This window comes from Musca domestica, unplaced genomic scaffold, assembly GCF_030504385.1.
Source record: "Musca domestica strain aabys unplaced genomic scaffold, Musca_domestica.polishedcontigs.V.1.1 38, whole genome shotgun sequence".
Lineage (NCBI taxonomy): Eukaryota > Metazoa > Arthropoda > Insecta > Diptera > Muscidae > Musca > Musca domestica.
Genome location: NW_026712324.1, coordinates 6,801,342 through 6,824,394, shown reverse-complemented (window position 1 = coordinate 6,824,394; position 23,053 = coordinate 6,801,342). Strand labels below are relative to the sequence as shown.

At 34.8% G+C, this 23,053-nt stretch overlaps 1 protein-coding gene across 2 annotated transcripts; it reads left to right on the top strand.

The window, feature by feature from the left end:
* Positions 1 to 5,145: 5,145 nt before the first annotated feature.
* Positions 5,146 to 22,698, top strand: LOC101898033 (probable G-protein coupled receptor Mth-like 8). 2 transcript variants are annotated; one of them, XM_059126412.1, is made up of 7 exons: positions 5,146 to 5,332; positions 5,890 to 6,705; positions 18,100 to 18,291; positions 18,359 to 18,577; positions 18,650 to 18,800; positions 22,215 to 22,427; positions 22,500 to 22,698. In XM_059126412.1, exons 2-7 carry the CDS (start codon positions 5,949 to 5,951, stop codon positions 22,549 to 22,551), a joined length of 1,584 nt encoding a protein of 527 aa, XP_058982395.1. In that variant the 5' UTR covers positions 5,146 to 5,332; positions 5,890 to 5,948; the 3' UTR covers positions 22,552 to 22,698. The 2 variants fall into 2 exon arrangements, with proteins under 2 accessions (XP_058982395.1, XP_005187337.3); XM_005187280.4 differs by having other exon boundaries at positions 5,146 to 6,705.
* Positions 22,699 to 23,053: the final 355 nt, after the last annotated feature.

Below are 23,053 nucleotides of genomic sequence, written 5' to 3'. Positions count from 1 at the left end.
AGGTCATGGCCTTCTTTGAGAAGGCCTATTGGTCTTCTAAGGGAAGACCTCCTGATTTTCCATGTGAAACGCTTTTGTATTTAACGTAAAGACCTCTAAGTATTCTGTGAATAGACCTATTGGTCTTCAATGAGAAGACCTATTGTCTTCTAAGAGACGACTCTTTGGTTTTCTGTGAAAAGACGTATTGGTCTTTTTTTGAGAAGAACTCTTGGTCTCTTCTTCTTGGTCTTCTATGAGAACCTCTTGGTCTTCTATGAGAAGACCTCTTGGTCTTCCATGTCTATGTCCTTTAGATTTCCTATGAGACGACCTCCTTGTCATTAAGTCTTTTATAGAAGATCTCATGTTCTTCTATGAGATGGTCCTCTATGAGAAGACCGCATGGTCTTCTATGAGAATATGAGGTTTTCTATGATCTTCTATGAGAAAAACTTCTGGTTTCCTATGAGAAGACCTCATGGGTTTGTATGCAAAGACATCATGGTTCTCTACATGGTCTACCGCATGATTACATATCAGAAGACCTATAAGTCTTTTATTATAAGCACTATAGACCTTCTATTAGAAGACCTCCTGATCTTATATTAGAATACATCTTGGTTTTATATTAGAAGATCTCTTCTATGAGAAGATCCCCTAGCCTTCTTCTATCATTTGGGGAACTATTCTTCTCTGATGAGACGTAGTGGTATATTATAATAAGATCTTTTTGTCTCCGCTTTCACAAGTTTTAAAATTATTACCAATTATTAAATTTTTCTCACGGTGAACTTGAAACAATTTGTATCAAATCTATCCAATTCAAAACAATTTATTTTAATATTTTGTGTTAAAATATTTTCTAAATGTATAAAAATAATAACAATAATAATATTTCTTTATCTAAACAAATATACAAATGATATATTCGTCCAAATGTTGCTAATTTATCCTAATATCCATCCACCATTCACCCACACGCACACAAAGAGCGAATATCTTAAGTTTCGAATAAACAAATGCTAGTACAAATATCTTTATGGCAAAATGCTGCTTACCTATTGATTTGCAATAAACAAAAGTGGTGAAAATACACAACAAAGAATTATACACAACACGTATGCAATGATATAAATGTGTATGTATTTAGTTTACCGTGCAATTATATACTTCTTGACAATATAAAAAATCACCCTACAATGACATTGGAAATTTGCAACAAGTGTTGTAGTATACGTGTATGTGTAGATAGTATTGTAGTGCTGTAGTTTTAAAAGTATTTGTGAAAATTCTTGAGTATCCTATTCGACTATATGAGCCGACAAAACCATGAAAAGGTAATGTAAACAAAACTACCCTCTGCATTGTCAGTTATATGAAAATAATGGGATATTCCTAAAAAAAATACAAAGGAAATGAACTCACTACACTCTTTACCGAGTAATGTGTAACGTCGAAACAAAGTGTCGAAATTTTTTTGAAGAATATTTTTTTTTCAGGGGCCATTGAAGCTATAAGCGTGGATTTTTAAAATAATTTTTTCAGGGACCATCGAAGCTATAAGGATTTATTAAATAGTTTTTTTAAGGAAACTATAAGTGTGGATTTTTTAAATATTTTTTTAAGGAAGCTATAAGTGTGGATTTTTTAAATAATTTTTTTAAAGAAGCTATAAGTGTGGATTTTTTTAATATTTTTTAAGGAAGCTATAAGTGTGGATTTTTTAAATAATTTTTTTAAAGAAGCTATAAGTGTGGATTTTTTTTAATATTTTTTAAGGAAGCTATAAGTGTGGATTTTTTAAATAATATTTTTAAGGAAGCTATAAGTATGGATTTTGTAAATCATTTTTTTAAGGAAGCTACAAGTGTAGGTTTGTTAAATAGTTTTTTTAAGGAAGCTATAAGCGTAGATTTTTTAAAATTTTTTTAAGGAAGCTATAAGCGTAGATTTTTTAAAATTTTTTTATGGAAGCTATAAGTGTGGGTTTTTTAAATAATTTTTTTAAGGAAGCTTTAAGTGTGGAAATTCTTGTGTGTGAAATTCTTGAGTATTCTATTCGACTATATGAGCGGACAAAACCATGAAAAGGTAATGTAAACAAAACTACCCTCTGCATACAAAGGAAATGAACTCACTACACTCTTTACCGAGTAATGTGTAACGTCGAAACAAAGTGTCGAAATTTTTTTGAAGAATCTGTTCATTATTTGTAATGGATTGAGGATTGAGAAGACCAAGAGTCTTAAAAGAAAACTAAGTCTTCTTTTTAGATAAGGCCAGCAGATCATTTTTAGGAGACCAACAATTTGTTTTTTTTTTCCTGGAAGGTTAAGGGTCTTCTTTTAGAGACCAGCAAGTCTTTTTTCCTGGGAAGATGAACCAAAACCCCTTAAGCAGGTCTTCATATAGAAATCCAATGGATGTTTTTTTATGAGACCATTGTGTCTTCTTATAGAAGAGCATGGGTCTTCTTATAAAAGGTAAATGGGTCAACTTATAGAAGATAAATGGACCTTCTTATAGAAGACCAATGCTCCTTCTTATAGAGGATCAATGTTTTTTTTTTATAGAAAACCAAGGGATCTTCCGACATTAGACCATCGGGTCTTCTTATAGAAGACCAATGATTTTTCTTATGGAAGACCAACGATCTTCTTATAGCCTCCTTCATTTTACAGAAGACCAATCGGTCTTCTTACAGAATCTAATAGATCTTCCTTTATACCAATGGGTCTTCTTATAGGTGACCAATGGGCCTCCTTATAAAAGAAGACCAATCGGCCTTCTTAGAGAAGACCAATAGGTCTTCCTTTATTCCAATGGGCCTTCTTATAGAAGACCAATGGTTTTTCTTATAGAGGATCAATGGCTTTTTTATAGAAGACCAACGGATCTTCTTACATCAGACCAACGGGCCTTCCTATAGAAGACCAATTGCTTTTCTTATGGAAGACCAATTAGCTTTTCTTTTCTTACAGAAGACGAACGGATGTTCTTGTATAAGACCAACGGGCCTTCTTATACAAAACCAATGGGTCTTCCTATAGACGACCAATAGGCCTTCTAATAAAAGACCAAGATGTCCATTGGTCTTCTTATATAAACACAATATACATTTTATAGAAGACCAAGAGGTCCTCTTAAATAGAACCAATAGACCTTCTATAGAGACCAACGGGTCTTCTTATAAAGGAAGACCAACGGACTTCTTATAGAACTTCTTATAGTCTTCTTCTTCATTTTACAGAAGATCAATCGGCCTTCTTATAGAAGACTTGTAGGTCTTCCTTTATACCAATGGGTCTTATTATAGAAAACCAACTGTTTTTCTTATAGAATACCCATTGGTATAAAGGAAGAAGGCCAATTGGTCTTCTGTAAGAAAAACAAGTAAAAAAGCTGTAAGTTCGGCCGGGCCGAACTTTTAATACCCTCCACCATTTGGTACAAATTTGGCAATTTCCAAAAAATAAAATCCGTTAAAAATTCTGTTAAAATTTTAAGAATACCGAGTTCTTATACGACGACGGGGGCCTGCATATTTTGTCATAAGTTATTACAATATTTAAATGTGAAACTTGAAGTAAAATCTGTTTATAATGTAGTTAAAATCATTAAAATACCGAATATGGGGGGGGGTGGTACCGTTATATGAGGGCTATTCGAAAACGTGGACCTGCACAGACAATTTTCTGGCATGGGCTGAAGTATCCATTACGAACTTCACATGCGAAATTTGAAACAATCCCGATAAATAATGCCGCTAAAATCAGCAAAATACCGAATATCGGGGGGTACGGTATATGGGGCTATATGAAGATGTGGACCTGCACAGACAATTTTCTGTCTTAGGCCGTAGTATCCATTACGAACTTCAAATACTAAATTTGGAACGATTTCGCTAAATAATGTCGCTTAAATCATCAAAATACCGAAAATCGGGGGGTACCCTTATATGGGGGCTATACGAAGACGTGGACCTACATGGCTCATTTTTTGATTTAAGATTTAGTATCTATTACGAACTTCAAATACCAAATTTGAAACGATTCCGGTAAAGAATGTCGCTAAAATCATCAAGATACCGAATATCGGCGGGTACCGTTATATGGGGGCTACACGAAGACGTGGACCTGCACAGATAATTTTCTGTCTTAGGCTGTAGTAGTCATTACGAACTTCAAATGCCAAATTTGAAACAATCCCGGTGAATAATGTCGCTAAAATAATCAAAATACTGAATATCGGGAGGTACAGTTATATGGGGGCTATATGATAACTTGGACCTACATGGCCCATTTACGAACTTATCCTGCCTATTGGCAAAATATACATGTGTGCAAAATTTTAGCCTTCTATCTCAATTTGTTCGAAAGATTACAACAGCAGACAGACGGACATGGCTAAATCGTCTTAGAATTTTACGCTGATCAAGAATATATATAATTTGTTGGGTCTGACATGAGTATTTCGAGGAGTTACAAACGGAATGACAAAATTAATATACCCTCCATAGTATGGTGGAGGGTATAAAAAGACTATAAGAAGGTCCATTGTTCTTCTATAAAAGGACCCATTGGTCTTCTTCTAAAAGAAGGCCCATTGGTCTTATATATGTTAACCCGTTGGTTTTTTATAAGACTCGTTGGTCTTCCACAAGAATGGGTCTTCTTATAGAAGATCAATGGGCCTTCTTATGGAAGTCCAATGGCATTTTTTATGGAAGACCAACAATGTTTCTATGGAGGACCAACGGATCTTCTTATAGAAGACGAATAGTTTTTCTTATGGAAGACCAACGGTCTTCTTGTAGAACACCAATGGGTCTACTTATAGAGGACAACTAGTTCTTCTTATAGAGGACGAATGGGCGTTCTTATAGGCCCAATCGATCTTTTTTTAGAAGACCTAAATGATCTATAGAGACCAACTAAAAGAACCGCTTACGACAACCTGAAGCCCACCAAGTGTCATATCACAACCAATACCCCATGAGCTGTAGGGCACTCACCTTAACTCACACATAGACACATAAATTGTATGGGAAAAAACGATTGCCTCGTTCAAAGGCAAAACGATACGAAATGATTGGGCGAATTTGACACGAACACTGCTGCTGCTGCTGCTGCTGTTTGCCCTCTACGACTATGGACAAAACGATCCCCACCGTTTAGTTGGCGGCGAAATTGAGGCAGGAGTAGTTGGTTGTATTTCTTCGTTGTGCGAAATTCAATTCGTGGTGTTCGAAGGCATTTATATCGTCTCGCTTTAAGGAATTTAACTGTCATATGGCAATAAACCCATCATTCCTTTGAAATATGAAAGCAGCACACCTAAAGGATAAATAGTAGTTTTCTTTTTACGACCTAACGGGCGAATCATGTAGCTTTGAAAGAGAGCCACAAACAGCAAAAGGATTTGAATATTTCCAAACAATAGCGTCATCAGTGGGTGCGCGCGAGACTGTTTTAACCATAAATTGATGTGTGCGTGTGTGTGGATGTGTGTGTGCGCGCCTTCAAATTGTTGCTGTCTGTGTGACATAAACGACAGGATACTTGTCAAGAAATGAAGGATTAATAATTTACTCAAACATTGTTGATATCAATCGGTTCGTTACAAGCAACAGTTGAGGAATAAAATATTCAATATGTGAATATAGTGACCGGAAAATTTTGTGGCCAAACGAGTGGAACATAATAATAACAACAACAACGATAAATTAATTAAGAAAATAAGAAGCCAAAAAAATTGTGGCCTTAACACAAAGAAATGAGAAAAAATTCAATTAATTAATTAAACAAAAAAACCCCAAAGGGAAAATAATTTGAAGCAAACAATTTTTTCTTTGTTTAAAATTTGTTGTGTATTTTTCGCGTTTTTTGTGAAAATTTTTGTTTTTAGTTATTCCATTGGCCCGGCTAAAATAAACAAATCCACAAAACAAAACAACAAAAAAAATAATGTTTTCTCGAAATCAAAAACAAATCAATTCCAAAAATATCGAACACCCAACAATGCTAACGTCGCTCCTGCTGTTGCTGATGTTGGCCCCATGGTGTGTGGGTGCCCAGTACCCTTGCGCTTTTATGGACACCGTAAATATAACCGGTAGCTATCCTCATGAGACCCATTTGGCCAGCAGCAGCAGCAGTGGCGAAGAATTGACCTCCAACCACAGTTACATTTACAAATGGATGGTTGTGCCACCGGATTTGGTGGCCATCTATGACTTCATCATGGTCAATGGGCAGCGTGTGAATACGGCCCGTCATCTGAGGGCTTGTGTGTGCAAACTGAAACCCTGCATAAGATTCTGTTGCAATCCTGGCTTCTATTACAACTTGCAGGACAATGCCTGTCAATCGCTACCCAGCAACGATACAACAAACCTTGATCAACAAGCAATGCCCGTGCGTTTTGGAAATGGTTCGACGATAGCTGTTAACTCCAGTTCACATTTTTTGGTAAATATTGGTGCACCCTGCGAAAATATGAGCCTGGTTTTGAAGGACAATAATCGAGTTAATTGGTTGCTATACGAAAATGGTTCGATTATACACAAGCAGCGTTACTTCTCGAAACATTATTGTTATTCGCCACTAGCGACGCGAAAGGGTAAAGATGACGAGACTTTCGTTTGGCATTGGGAGCCATTGACATGTGTTCCGGATAGATTCCCCTTTACGTTGGGTGTACGCGAATGGACTTATGCGATATGTAAGTACTAATAATCGGCTAAATGTTGGTAAGCTTATCATACATCTTACTGCTACAACTACTAATAACAACAACGAACCCTATGCATTAACGCTGGAACAAAAGTAATTACAACCATGCACTCCTTCTACATTACCAGAAAGCTAGAAAATAATAATAATAATGATAACAATTGAGTTTTTTGCGCAGCAGCAAAAAACATAAACAAACAAGTAAAAAAGCGGCCGGGCCGAACTTTGGATACCCTTCACGTTTAAAATTGTGTTTAAATCTTAAAAATACCGAATATAACCATTCTATTGGGTTCCATACGAAAACATGGACCTGTTGCAATTTTCATTTCAAAAAAACCTGTGAATAATGTAGCTAAACTCGTCAAAATACCGAATATAGGGAGATGCCTTTTTATCAGGACTGCACGAAGACCTAGCTGTAGTATCTATTAGGAACTTAAACTACGAAACTTCAAACAATTTCGGTGACTATTGTACCTAAAATCTTCAAACTTGACCTGCCTGCAGACAAAACACTGATCTGTGTAAAATGTTAGCTTAGTATCTTTCTTCGATTTGGCTCTAGCGTTATTACAACAGGGCTAAATCGTCTTAGAATTTTACGCTGATCGCTTGAATTGTCTTATGGGATTCACATATATAGGAAAGGGATTTTTCAAAATTTGAAGGTAGAAGGGTACGAAGAGTACTAATGTGTATTAAAAATTCGATGTTTCAATTGTATTTGCCTCATCTTCCCACGGAATTATTTGAAATTTGGCATTCGAAGTGGGTAGGGTAAGTGTCTAATTCTCTGCAAAAAAAAAAAAATGATAATATAGGTCAAAGTTCCGATTCAGAATTTGTATTAGGTATTTAGAATATTTCATTAAAATATAAAGTTAAAATATAAAGGATGTATGTGTTAAAGAGGGATCTAGTGTTGACAGAAACATAGGAATGTGTAAAGTTTGAAGACATTTGGAAAGACTTTTGTCTTTAGAAGAAATATGGTGAAGGACCACTTTGGAAGGTTTCTCTCTTTAGAAGACCTTTGGAAAGTTGTTTGTACATAAAGGACCCATGGTGTAACATGTCTATAAAAACATTTTTACACGTTCAGCCATATAGCTAGATATATCATTTGAAACGGCTCAAACGTTCTTTATCGAAATAACGGTTTTAGACCCTAGGTCTCTTTGGACAAAATCCGTTTCTGGCTGGTGCGCACGATAACTCTCGAAGGGAGTCCAAACTTGGTACATTGCAACCTTGTTATCAAACTTTGATCGAGTTCGGATATGGGCATTATCCGTCCACTTCTTCTGGTACCTCCCCTAGAAAAGTCGGCATTTCCAAAAAAATGTTTTACTGCACAGAAAGAGAATAGATAATCCGATTTTACTCCTATTTTGTGAATCCTAATATATGTTATAAAGATGGTAGAGATCGGACCATTCCTTGTGGTACATCCCCCCTCAAAGGGTCAACATTTTCAATAAGCATCCAGTTCTCTTCAAATTTCGCACATGCCACTATTTCACCTAACACAGGATATGAATGTGAAGATGGGATATATCGGCGCACTCGAAGAAAGCGAAAAAAACATCCAACTCGCTTCAAATTTTACAAATCTAAACAGTTTTGCTAACACAAGATCATTTGTGAAGATGATAACAATTTTCAATCTTTTTATCTGTCATAACTTGCGAAACCCGTCAGGGATTCTTTGCAACTTTTGAAGGGAGTAATAAATATAACAGCACGTCGCAATAGTTATATGATATTTATTTAGGTGCGATACGAGATGGAAATATTGCCCCACTCCTTCGGAACCTACTATAGAGAGGGTCAACAGTTTGAATATTCAAAACAGAAGTCACATATTTTTAAATAACCGATCATTGGCTGAGGGTATACATATGTCGGCAAAACCGACTGATCTTTTTTATTTGTTTTTTTTTTTTTGTAATTTTGCCCATACCAATATTTTTATCTGTATTAGATGAAGTATGAAAATGGAATACTTCGGTCGACTGTATCTGGAAACTCACGCACATTTTACCATTTTCTAATAATTATCACATATCTCATATAAAATGAAGGAAGTAACCAATATAGACCAAATCTGTATTAAAACCAGTAAAGAAAGTCTTAAAGTCGGGCGGGGCCGACTTTGTGATACCCTACTAGATTAAGTAGAGCTTCGAATAACAATTAAAAGTTTTTATGGGAGAATTAAATCATACATGCTATGATTATATTTATAATTTAAAGTTCAAAGGACTAAATATGTCGAAGCATTTGTATCTTTCAAATTCGGACTTTTATTGCACATTTGGTGCACAATTAATTTGAAATCGGATAAAGATATATATGGGAGCTATATCCAAATCAGAACCGATCTCGATAAAATTTGGCAAAGATATTTCTGAGCTGTATTTGATATATTTTCCCGAATATCGTTGTTACGGAGTGCATATTACGGCTGTGGGTAACAAATATAACAAATCGGATGAACAATATATATGGCAGCTATAGCTATATCTGAACCGATCTTCACCAAATTTGACATACTAGCTTCTGGAAACAATTCGGTCGTAAGTGCCAAATTCCATCCCATTTGGACAAATATTAGACGTTTGGTGCACAATAAAAAGTAAATCGGACGAAGTTATTTATGGGAGCTATATCGAAATCTGAACCGATCTCGATAAAATTTAGCAAATGTATTTCAGAGCTGTATTTGATGTATTTCCCCAAATATTGTTGTTACAGAGTGCATATTACGACTGCGGAGGACAAAAATAACAAATCGGATGAACAATATATATAGGAGCTATATATATATATATCGATCAAATTTGACATACTTATTTTCAGGCCTAATTTGGTTGTATGTGCAAATTCCATACTATTCGGGCTGATATTACACCTTTGGTGCACCATAAAAGGCATATCGGGCGAAGATATATATGGGAGCTATATATACATTTTGACCGATTATCTCCAATTTGAATAGGGTTCGTCCTTGGGCCAAAAAAATTATTTGTGCAAAATTTCATCTGGATAGGGCAATAAATGCGAACTGTACTTTGTTTACAAAAATACATGGATCGACGGACGGACATGCATTAATCGACACAGAATGTGATTCTATGCAGATCATCAAAAGGAACTATGCGTCTATCTCGTTTCCTTTTGACTGTTACAAACAAATGCACAAAGACATAATACCAAGACCACCTTGTGGTGTAGGGTATAATAATCGTACGTTGGCTGAGGGTATAAATCTGTTGGCGGAACCGGCTGATACTTTTAACTTTATTTCTTTTACAGAAGATCTGTGGAAGGTCTTCCGTGTATAGAAGAGCTTAAGACAACACCTTTAAGGCGTCTTCTGTCTATAGAAGCGCTTAAAAGGCCTTCGGTTTAAAGAAGACCTTATAGTGGTCACCTATCTATAGAACATGTTCAAAAGTTTTTCTGTCTATGGAAGATATCCTCTCTGTGTAGGTCTTTTGTCTCTAGTAAACCCTTAGAAGGTATTTTGCATATAAAATAACTTGAAAAACTTCCAAAGACGACCATAGCAAGGTCATCGTTTAATGATTTTCAGTTTCCAATCATTGACATTTCATAAAATATTCAAATATTCAAAATTTAATGTGATTTATACGAGGGCGTTGATCTATGTACGTCTGAATATAATACACATCTCTGGAAAATAAATCCAGATGATGGGTGCGTTCGTTAAATGTGGTAAAAAAATGCTAAAAAAAAATCACATTCCTGCAGAAAGATTCTTGTCAAATATTCCTCTGATCGATTAATGGCCATCGAAATTGAAAAAAGCGAGCAATGATCTCCTCCGATGGCGTCAAAATAGACGGAATCAATTTGTGAGCAGCATTAGCTGTTGTGAAGTTGAGTTGTTGAAAATGAAAAACAAAAATCTGTGTAAATAAACAGCAAAAATATATTGAATTGCTGGCAGAACAAATAACAACAAATGCTGTTGTTTCCTTATGTTTAAAAGATTTATTTATTGAAAGATTTATTTCAATGTTTCTACAATAACAACTAATGACGTAGTGTCAGATGAATTTTAATGCTGGTTGTGAATTTTTTTGTTGATTATAGAAAAAAAGTTTGTTGCATATTGTTATTATTTTGTAAATTCCAATCATTTTTACCCACAATTGCGGTATTATTTGTTGATTTTTTAACAAAATCTAGAAATAATTGACCTACCTTTGCTTATATTGCAATTTTTGCTTTATTAATAATTACTTTTAAAATATAGGGTGGACGAAGCACCATGAGAACTCTTGCAAGACGTTACAGAAAACAAGCCATATTTACGCTCTGATATTAGTTCATACAATCTCTCCTTAGTTCGTACTTACTAAGGTTGCTGAGTACGAGTTATAGTCATCAACTCCGCGTATACATAAAAGCAGACGGCATATAGCAAAACGTTCCTAATCGAAATAACGGATTTAGACCCTGGTCATTTATAGTCGATCTAGGGATGTCCGTCTGTCTGGCTGGTGCCCACGATAACTCTCGAAGTGAGTATCCGGTATATCTTAAAACTACTGTCAAAATTAAATCGAATTGGGAGATGGGTGATATCGTTCCACTTCTTCTGGTACCTACCAAACAAAAGATGAAATTTTTCATTAAAAAAATTTGCGTCGGTTGCGAAAATGGACAATATGGGTCTACTTCATCAGGTTACCTCTACCACAAAGGGTGAACTTTTAATAATCATAACTCTTATAAAATATGACATAAGAGTCCGATTATGTATCTTCAAATTTAACATATCGAAATATTTCTACAAAGATGGTAGATATGGGACAACTTCATATGGTACCGCCCCAACAAAGGTGAAAAAGGTCGAAATTAAACAAGTAAAAAAGCTGTAAGTTCGGCCGGGACGAACTTTTAATACCCTCCACCATTTGGTACAAATTTGGCAATTTCCAAAAAATAAAACACGTTAAAAATTCTGTTAAAATCTTAAAAATACCGAATGCTTATACGACGACGTGGGCCTGCATAGGCAACTTTTGTCATAAATTATTACAATTTTTGAATGCGAAACTTGAAGAAAAATCTGTTTATAATGTAGCTAAAATCGTCAAAATACCGAATATGGGGGGTACCGTTATATGGGGGCTATACGAAAACGTGGACCTGCACAGACAATTTTCTGGCATGGGCTGAAGTATCCATTACGAACTTCACATGCGAAATTTGAAACAATCCCTGTAAATAATGTCGCTAAAATCATTAAAATACCGAATATCGGGGGGTACCGTTATATGGGGGCTATATGAAGACGTGGACCTACATGGCTCATTTTTTGACTTTGGATGAAGTATCCATTACGAACTTCAAATACCAAATTTGAAACGATTCCGGTAAACAATGTCGCTAAAATCATCAAAATACCGAATATCGGGGGGTACCGTTATATGGGGGCTACACGAAGACGTGGACCTGCACAGATAATTTTCTGTCTTATGCTGTAGTATCCATTACGAACTTCAAATGCCAAATTTGAAATAATTCCGGTGAATAATGTCGCTAAAATCATCAAAATACCGAATATCGGGAGGTACCGTTATATGGGGGCTATATGATAACTTGGACCTACATGGCCCATTTACAAACTTAACCTGCCTACTGGGAAAATATACATGTGTGCAAAATTTTAGCCTTCTATCTCAATTTTTTCGAAAGATAGCGTGATTACAACAGACAGACAGACAGACAGACGGACATGGCTAAATCGTCTTAGAATTTTACGCTGATCAAGAATATATATACTTTGTTGGGTCTGACATGAATATTTCGAGGAGTTACAACCGGAATGACAAAATTAATATACCCTCCATAGTATGGTGGAGGGTATAAAAAAAGAAAAATATTTCACTGCACGGACAGAGAAAGGATTATGATTTTGCTCCAACTTTACAAATTCTAATATTTGCATCAGTGCTAAGTCAAGTGCGTAAATGTACAGTATCGCTCCACTCCATCTGGTACCTTCAACAAAGGGTCAAAATTTCGAATGCCCATGAAGCTCATAATACGCGAAATTTAAAGTCAAAGTGAATAACCAAAACGATCATAAACTCCGAAATATGCATCCCGTTCGCGGAATATATGGGAGCTATATGTAAATCTGAACCAACTTTGACCAAATTTGTCAAAAGTGTTTCTAAGCTGGATCTGATACCTCGTATCGAATATCGCTGTTATAGAGTTCATATCACGACTCTGAAGTGCATAAATCTCAAATCTTCTTGCCTATTTCAAAAAAATTCGGCAGATGTTCTCATCACAACTAGCGTTTAAAAAACGAAATTTGCAAGCTCTACCTCGTCCCTGTGATATGTTACCTCAAAAATATGCCTTCGGCCCCATAGTGCCCTGGAAGAGAAATGTCTATATAGGTCAACGATATGGTATAGACAACGGTATCCCCGATATTCGATTTTGACGATTTGACGATTTTGGGACATTATTCACTGGAGTTGTTTCAAATTTCATATTTAGAATTTGAAATGGGAACTACAGCCTATGACAATAACAATACCCTCCACCATTTGAAACGTATTTGGCAATTCTCAAAAACAATTAAATACGTTACAAAATTCTGTTAAAATCATAAAAATACCGAATGTAGCTGTCAAATTAGGGTCTATATAACATTTCTTATAAGCCATTACAATATTCAAATGCGAAACTTAAAAACAATCGGTAATAATGTAGATATAATCATAAAAATAGCGAATATCGAGAGGTACTGTTATATGGGGGCTATACGAAGATGTGGACCTGCACAGAGAATTTTCTGGCATTGGCTGTAGTATCCATTACGAACTTCAAATACCAAATTTGAAACAATTCCGGTGAAAAATGTCGCTAAAATCATTAAAATACCGAATATCGGGGGGTACCGTTATATGGGGGCTATATGAAGACGTGGACCTACATGGCTCATTTTTTGACTTTGGATGAAGTATCCATTACGAACTTCAAATACCAAATTTGAAACGATTCCGGTAAACAATGTCGCTAAAATCATCAAAATACCGAATATCGGGGGGTACCGTTATATGGGGGCTACACGAAGACGTGGACCTGCACAGATAATTTTCTGTCTTATGCTGTAGTATCCATTACGAACTTCAAATGCCAAATTTGAAATAATTCCGGTGAATAATGTCGCTAAAATCATCAAAATACCGAATATCGGGAGGTACCGTTATATGGGGGCTATATGATAACTTGGACCTACATGGCCCATTTACAAACTTAACCTGCCTACTGGGAAAATATACATGTGTGCAAAATTTTAGCCTTCTATCTCAATTTTTTCGAAAGATAGCGTGATTACAACAGACAGACAGACAGACGGACATGGCTAAATCGTCTTAGAATTTTACGCTGATCAAGAATATATATACTTTGTTGGGTCTGACATGAATATTTCGAGGAGTTACAACCGGAATGACAAAATTAATATACCCTCCATAGTACGGTGGAGGGTATAAAAAAAGAAAAATATTTCACTGCACGGACAGAGAAAGGATTATGATTTTGCTCCAACTTTACAAATTCTAATATTTGCATCAGTGCAAAGTCAAGTGCGTAAATGTACAGTATCGCTCCACTCCATCTGGTACCTTCAACAAAGGGTCAAAATTTCGAATGCCCATGAAGCTCATAATACGCGAAATTTAAAGTCAAAGTGAATAACCAAAACGATCATAAACTCCGAAATATGCATCCCGTTCGCGGAATATATGGGAGCTATATGTAAATCTGAACCGACTTTGACCAAATTTGTCAAAAGTGTTTCTAAGCTTGATCTGATACCTCGTATCGAATATCGCTGTTATAGAGTTCATATCACGACTCTGAAGTGCATAAATCTCAAATCTTCTTGCCTATTTCAAAAAAATTCGGCAGATGTTCTCATCACAACTAGCGTTTAAAAAACGAAATTTGCAAGCTCTACCTCGTCCCTGTGATATGTTACCTCAAAAATATGCCTTCGGCCCCATAGTGCCCTGGAAGAGAAATGTCTATATAGGTCAACGATATGGTATAGACAACGGTATCCCCGATATTCGATTTTGACGATTTGACGATTTTGGGACATTATTCACCGGAGTTGTTTCAAATTTCATATTTAGAATTTGAAATGGGAACTACAGCCTATGACAATAACAATACCCTCCACCATTTGGAACGTATTTGGCAATTCTCAAAAACAATTAAATACGTTAAAAAATTCTGTTAGAATCTTAAAAATACCGAATGTAGCTGTCAAATGTAAGGGGCTATATAGATAACATTTCTTATAAGCCATTACAATATTCAAATGCGAAACTTAAAAACAATCGGTATTAATGTAGATATAATCATTAAAATACCGAATATCGGGAGGTACCGGTATATGAAACCTATACGAAGACGTGGACCTGGACAGAACATTTTCTGTCTTAGGCTGTAGTATCCATTATGAACTTCAAATGCCAAATTTGAAACAATTCCGGTGAAAAATGTCGCTAAAATCATTAAAATGCCGAATATCGGGTGGTACCGTTATATGACAGCTATACGAAGACGTGGACCTGAAAAGACAATTTTCTGTTCTTGGCTGTAGTATCCATTACGAACTTCAAATGCCAAATTTGAAACAATTCCGGTGAATAATGTCGCTAAAATCATCAAAATACCGAATATCGGGAGGTACCGTTATATGGGGGCTATACCAAAACGTGGACCTACATAGCCCATTTTCAATACAAAAAGTCCTGCAGACATAACATACATTTGAGTAACGTTTTATCAATCTACATGAATTCGTTCGGAAGCTAGAGTGATTTCCACAGACGGATAGACGAACGGACATCGCTAAATCGACATAGAATTTTATGCTCATCAAGAATATATATACTTTGTGTATATATATATTCTTGTGTGTGTATTTTGAGGTGTTACAAACGGAATGACAAACTTAATATACCATCCATACTATGGTGGAGGGTACACCACGAGGTGGTCAGGGTATTATGTCTTTGTGCATTTGTTTGTAACAGGCAAAAGGAAACGAGATAGACCCATAGTTCCTTTTGATGATCTGCATAGAATCACATTCTGAGTTGATTTATGCATGTCCGTCCGTCCGTCCGTCGGTCCATATATTTTTGTAAACAAAGTACAGTTCGCATTTATTGCCCTATCCAGATGAAATTTTGCACAAATAATTTGTTTGGCCCAAGGACGAACCCTAATTTAGATATAGCTCCCATATATATCTTCGTCCGATTTTCCTTTTATTGTACACCAAACGTGTAATATCAGTCCGAATAGCATGGAATTTTGCACGTACGATCCTGAAAATAAGTATGCTAAATTTGATCGAAATCGGTTCAGATATAGCTATAGCTCCCCTATATATATTTTTCATCCGATTTGTTATTTTTGTCCTCCGCAGCCGTAATATGCACTCTGTAACAACAATATTTAAGGAAATATATCAAATACAGCTCAGAAATACATTGGCTAAATTTTATCGAGATCGGCTCAGATTTGGATATAGCTCCAATATATAACTTCGTCCGATTTAATTTTTATTGTGCACCAAAAGTCTAATATTTGCCCAAATTGGATGAAATTTGGCACTTACGACCGAATTGAGTCTAGAAGCTAGTATGTCAAATTTGGTGAAGATTGGTTCAGATATAGCTATAGCTGCCATATATACTGTTCATCCGATTTGTTATTTTTGTCCTCCGCAGCCGTAATATGCACTCTGTAACAACAATATTTGGGGAAATATATCAAATGCAGCTCAGAAATACCTTTGCTAACTTTTATCGAGATCGGTTCAGATTTGGATATAGCTTCCATATATAACTTCGTCCGATTTACAATTTATTGTGCACCAAACGTCTAATATTTGTCCAAATGGGATGGAATTTGACACATACGACCGAATTTAGTCTAGAAGGTAGTATGCCAAATTTGGTGAAGATCGGTTCAGATATAGTTATAGCTCCCATATATATTGTTCATCCGATTTGTCATATTTGTTACCCACAGCCGTAATATGCACTCCGTAACAACGATATTCAGGGAAATATATCAAATAAAGCTCAGAAATATCTTTGCCAAATTTTATCGAGATCGGTTCAGATTTGGATATAGCTCCCATATATATTTTTATCCGATTTCAAATTAATTGTGCACCAAATGCGCAATACAAGTCCGAATTTAAAAGGTACAAATGCTTCGGCATATTTATTCCTTTGAACTTTAAATTATAATTGTAATCATAGCGTGTATGATTGAATTCTCCCATAAAAACTTTTAACTGTCATGCGCAGCTCTACTAAATTAGCAAAGTGGTGTAGGGTATCATGAAGTCGGCCCCGCCCGACTTGAAGACTTTCTTTGCTGGTTTTAAGTTTCGTATTTGAATATTGTAATGGCTTATGACAAAAGTTGCCTCTGCAGGTTACATTCTGTATTTTAAGATTCTATTATTATTATTATTATTATTATTATTATTATTATTATTATTATTATTATTATTATTATTATTATTATTATTATTATTATTATTATTATTATTATTATTATTATTATTATTATTATTATTATTATTATTATTATTATTATTATTATTATTATTATTATTATTATTATTATTATTATTATTATTATTATTATTATTATTATTATTATTATTATTATTATTATTATTATTATATTATTATTATTATTATTATTATTATTATTATTATTATTATTAGTTATTATTATTATTATTATTGTTATTATTATTATTATTATTATTATTATTATTATTATTATTATTATTATTATTATTATTATTATTATTATTATTATTATTATTATTATTATTATTATTATTATTATTATTATTATTATTATTATTATTATTATTATTATTATTATTATTATTATTATATTATTATTATTATTATTATTATTATTATTATTATTATTATTATTATTATTATTATTATTATTATTATTATTATTATTATTATTATTATTATTATTATTATTATTATTACTATTATTATTATTATTATTATTATTATTATTTTTTTTTTTTTTTTTTTTGAAAATATCCAAATTTAACTGCTTTTTTACTTGGTCGCACTAGTCTAGCGTGAAGATGATGCATGTCGATAGATTTCACAACATAGACCAAAGTTTTCACATCGCTACATAGGACTACATACAACTAAACTCAAACCTTATATTGAGCGTAGATATATGTTTCCTATTTCACTATTATTTTTTATTTATTTTTAATATGTTTTCCATTTTGTTGCAGGTCTCATCATTACGGTCATCTGTATGATAATTGTACTCTTCATGTATCTGCTGTGCACAGAGTTGAGAAATACATTTTACGGCGTTGCCATAAAAACATACACTCTATGCATAATAATTGGATATTCTCTATTGGCCCATTTGACATTGACCAATCCGATGGATATGACAAAATATGCCTGTAGCAAAATACGTAAGTGTTAAGCGTAAGATAAAGCTAATGCTAGTATATTTATTAAAAATCGACATTTCTTTTCCAGCTATTTTTGCAATGCTCTACTTGATTCTGTCGTTTTATATTTTAACTTTTATCAGTTTTAATTTTTATTTGAGTTTCTTTGGCATTCTGTTGAGTAAGCTGATGTTTTGGTTTATGTTCTTTCCCACGGTGCTGATCACGGCATGCTGGTCCTTTTTTGTCAGCTATACCAGTTACAACAATCGGCCGGTGTTTGGTAGCGATATTTGTTGGTTTGATCGTAAGTAGAATGGGAACAGGATCTTTAATTTCGAATAATATATATTTTTTTTTTCGTTTGTACTTATTTCAGCACGCAACTATTCGATTATTGTCTACTTCTATGCACCGATTTTACTGGCATGTATTTTCAGTGGAATTTTTTATATTCTATCTTTGTTGAGAATAGGCGAAATGACAAATGGAGATTCGAGTAAAATGTCCGTATTTACAACTCATAATTGGTAAGTGGTGAGAAATCGCTATTCGAATATTGAAAATATAGATAGATATTGAAAATATGGATGGGGGTATCAATGGATAGGTTAGCTTTTGAATTTAACCAAGAATAGTGCAAAATGTATTGAAAACCCTTTGATGTCTGCTATGAATCGAAGACCCAATGAGATTTTCCATGGATCGATTTCCATTTTAGGTCTTCTACAGAACGAAGAGCCTTATGAGGACTTTTATGGATCGAATAACCTTTTAACTCTTCTATAGATGAGAGACTCTTTGAAAGCCGTATGGCTTGAAGATCCATTGGAGTCTGTTGAGGAAAACCCACTGTGACCTTCTATAAATAGAATTCCTTCGAGATCCCCTTTGGATCGAATATCTTTTGAGGTCATCTATCAACGTAAGACATTTTTAGATCTTCTATAAATAGAAGACCCTTTGAGAGTTTTTTTATGGATCGAAGGACCTTAGAGTTCCTCTATGGATCGAAAACACTTTGAGAGCCCAATGGCTTAAAAACTCATTGAGGGCTGTTGAGGACTAAAGACGCAGTGTGGCTTCCTATGTATTGAATTCCTTCAATGTTCTCTTTGGATCAAAGACGTTTTGAGATCATCTATGGGTGGAAGACAGTTTAGGATATTCTATGGATAGAAGACTTTTTAATGACTTCTATGGACGTAGGTCATTTTAAATTCGTCAATGTATGGAAGACTTGGAGCACTTCTATGAATCAAAGACCCGATCATGATTCGAAGATCTTTGAAGTCTTCTATAGATGTGCGACATTTTGAGGTCTTCTATGAATAGAATACTCTTTGAGAGCTTTTAAGGGCGAATGACTTATGACCTATGAATCGAAGACACTTGGAGGTCATATGGCTTCACGACCCATTGAGGGCTTTGAGGACTAAAGGTACACAGTGGTCTTCTATGGGTTAAGTTCCTCCGAAGCCCTCTTTGATTCGAGGACCTTTTGAGATCATCTATGGATGGAAGACTCTTTAGGGTCTTCTATGGACATAAGACCTTTTAATGATTTCTATAGATGGACGTCCTTTTGTGGTCTTCTATGTACAGAAAACTTTGAGGACTTCTATGGATCGAAGACCTGTTATGGAATCGAGGACCTTTGAGGTTTTCTATGGATGTAAGATATTTCGAGATCTTCTATAAGTGAAAGACCCTTTGAGAGCTCTTATGGATCGAGGGACCTTTGAGCTCCTCTATGGATCGAATACACTTTGAGAGCCCTATGGCTTAATAACCCATTGAGGGCTGTTGGGGACTAAAGGCTTTCTATGTATTGAATTCCTTCAAGGTTCTCTTTGGATCGCAGACTTTTTGAGGATGAAAGACTGTTTAGAATATGAGGACCTTTGAGCTCTTCTATTGCTCGACACTTCGAGAGTCGTATGACGTAACGGGCCATTGAGAGCTGTTGAGGACTGAGGTTGAGTTTCTTCGAGGACCTCTTTGATTCGAGGACCCACTCTGGTTTTCTATAGAATGAACTCCTTCGAGGTCTTATTTGGATCCAACACTTTTTGAGGACATCTATGGATGAAACTGCTTAGGATATTCTACGGACAGAAGGCATTTTAACGACATCTATTGATGTATGTCCTTTTTTGGTTTTTCTATGTATGAAAGACTTGGAAGACTTCTATGGATCAAAGACCCGATCATGATTCAAAGACCTTTGAGGTTTCGTATAGATGTAAAACATTTTGAGATCCACTGTGGTCTTCTATGGGTTGAGTTCCTCCGAAGCCCTCTTTGATTCGAGGACCTTTTGAGATCATCTATGGATGGAAGACTCTTTAGGGTCTTCTATGGACATAAGATCTTTTAATGACTTCTATAGATGGACGTCCTTTTGTGGTCTTCTATGTATGGAACACTTGGAGGACTTCTATGAATCGAAGACCTGGTCTGTATTCGAAGACCTTTGAAGTTTTCTATGGATGTAAATAGAAGACCCTTTGAGGGCTTTAATGGATCGAAGAACCGTTAAGCTCCTCTATGGATCGAATACACTTTGAGAGCCCTATGGCTTAAAGACCAATTGAGGGGTGGTAAAGACTAAAGACCCACTGTGGTTTTCTATAGATTGAATTCTTTCAAGATCCTATTTGGATCGAACATTTTTTCAGGGCATCTATGGATGAAACTGTTTAGGATATTCTACGGACAGAAGACATTTTAACGATTTCTATTGTTGTAGGTCTTTTTGATTTCTTCTATGTATGGACGACTTGGATGACTTCTATGGATGGAAGACCCAATCATGATTGGAAGACCTTTGAGGTCTCCCATCGAAGACCTTTTGATGTCTCCACTGAATCAAAGACCCTTTGAGGTCTTCTGTGAAAAGAAGATTCTCTGAGGCATTTTATGAATATAAGACGTTTTAAAGTCTTCTATGGAGAGGAGATATTCTGAGGCTGAGAGACCAAAAACCTATTTTGGTGACTTTGGTTTGAAGACCATTCAAGGTCTTTTATGGAGAGAACAACTTTAAAGGTTTTCAGAAAAAATTAGACCTTCAGAAGTCTTCCAGGCATTAACCATTTTAGGTCTACTATATGTAAAAGATCTATGTGGCCTTCTAAAGAAAAAAAGAAGTTCATTTCGAAGTGTTCTAGAAATAGAACCACTTCTATAGACAAAAGTCTTTTTTTTTAGTTTTCAAGGCATTTAGCATTGCAGGGCATAAACTTCCTTTTGAGACATTCTAGAGATGAAAACGCTTTTTGTCTTAAAGATTTTTAGAAGTCTTCTAAGGATGGACGTCATTTTGAGTCCCTCTATAAATGAGTAGCCGTTAGAGGTCAGCTAAAAAAAGAAGATTTTTTCAAATCTTCTTCGGAGAGAATATATTTTGAAATAGAATGCCCTGGAGTTCTTGAATTTTATGGCCTGGGAATGATCCCCATTAAAATTCGTAGTAATCCGCAAGTCTGTCATATTTGATTAAAATTAATGCAGATATAGGTATTGATCGCACTGTTTTGGTACCACATTACACATTTTTTTTCATAATTGTGGAAGAAAACCCCAGTAGATTATCAAATTTGAATTAAAAATAGAAAACGCGTGTATCGAAGTTTTGAATGTTTTTAAAAATAATCTGAATAGACATCCCAACACCTCATCAACATTTTTTAAAATGTTTAAATTAAGATTCCTTGGATCCATTCATTTTAGTCATATGGTGTCTTACAGAGAACAATACGAGAATTCTTTTGATGACAAAGGGTTTTTTTTGGTGATTTTTTTATGGTTAATATGGTTAAAATGTTCCTTTAGAAAGTCAAAGTATTCCTATCTTCTATTTTTCGTTCTACTTTGTAACACAGTGTAGTAATAAATTTAATAAACATTACTTAAAGTCCTTTCTTTTTCTCCGCTTTCAGTTTCCAATCATTTTGGATATTTGTCGGCTATACCCTGTTCGCCTGGCTCGTCTGCATTTGTTCGTTTGTAATCAACTATTATCGCAGGGATTACACACATATCAACTATGTGGTATGTCTTTTTGTGGCCTTTCATGGTTTCGGTGCCATGTATGCATTGTTGGGTAAGAATCAACAGGTCCAGCAGTTTTTGCGACGCATTGACGATGATATGTGAGTAGAGGAAGTTAAAAATGTTTTTTTTTTTCTAAAATAATACTTATGAGTGTTTTTCTGCTCCCACAGGGATAACGATGACATGGCCGAAATATCCGTACCAATGACGACATATTCCTAAGGCGGAAGTGTTTCTCTAGTCATTGCAGTTATAATCAGAAGAAACTATGTGTAGTCATTGTGTAGTTTAAAGCTAAAAAAAATATCAATTTCCGCTAATAAATTTCTGAATAAAATCTATTTATTCAGCAATTTTGTAGTAACAAGATATGTGATTTTTTCATATGGAAGGATATAAAATGGCAATTGATAAGAAGGAATTTCACAAAACATACATAATGTTCGAAATTTAACAGACTTGATCGAAATTGCCATTTTTCTGGGGGCTCATAACACCTATGTAGCAAATATATATTTTTAAGTAGAGAGAGACCGCTAATTTCAAAAAAAAAAAATGGTTGGGTTAACAAAAACCTTAAAATATGATCATAAAATTCTACTATAGGCCCTAGAAGACATCAAAAAATCGAAATCTTACCTAACAGCCAGAAATTCATATATATTGAAGACAAAGCCGAATTTGTGTGAGTCTGTAAAAAAATCTCCAATGAAGCATCATTTTA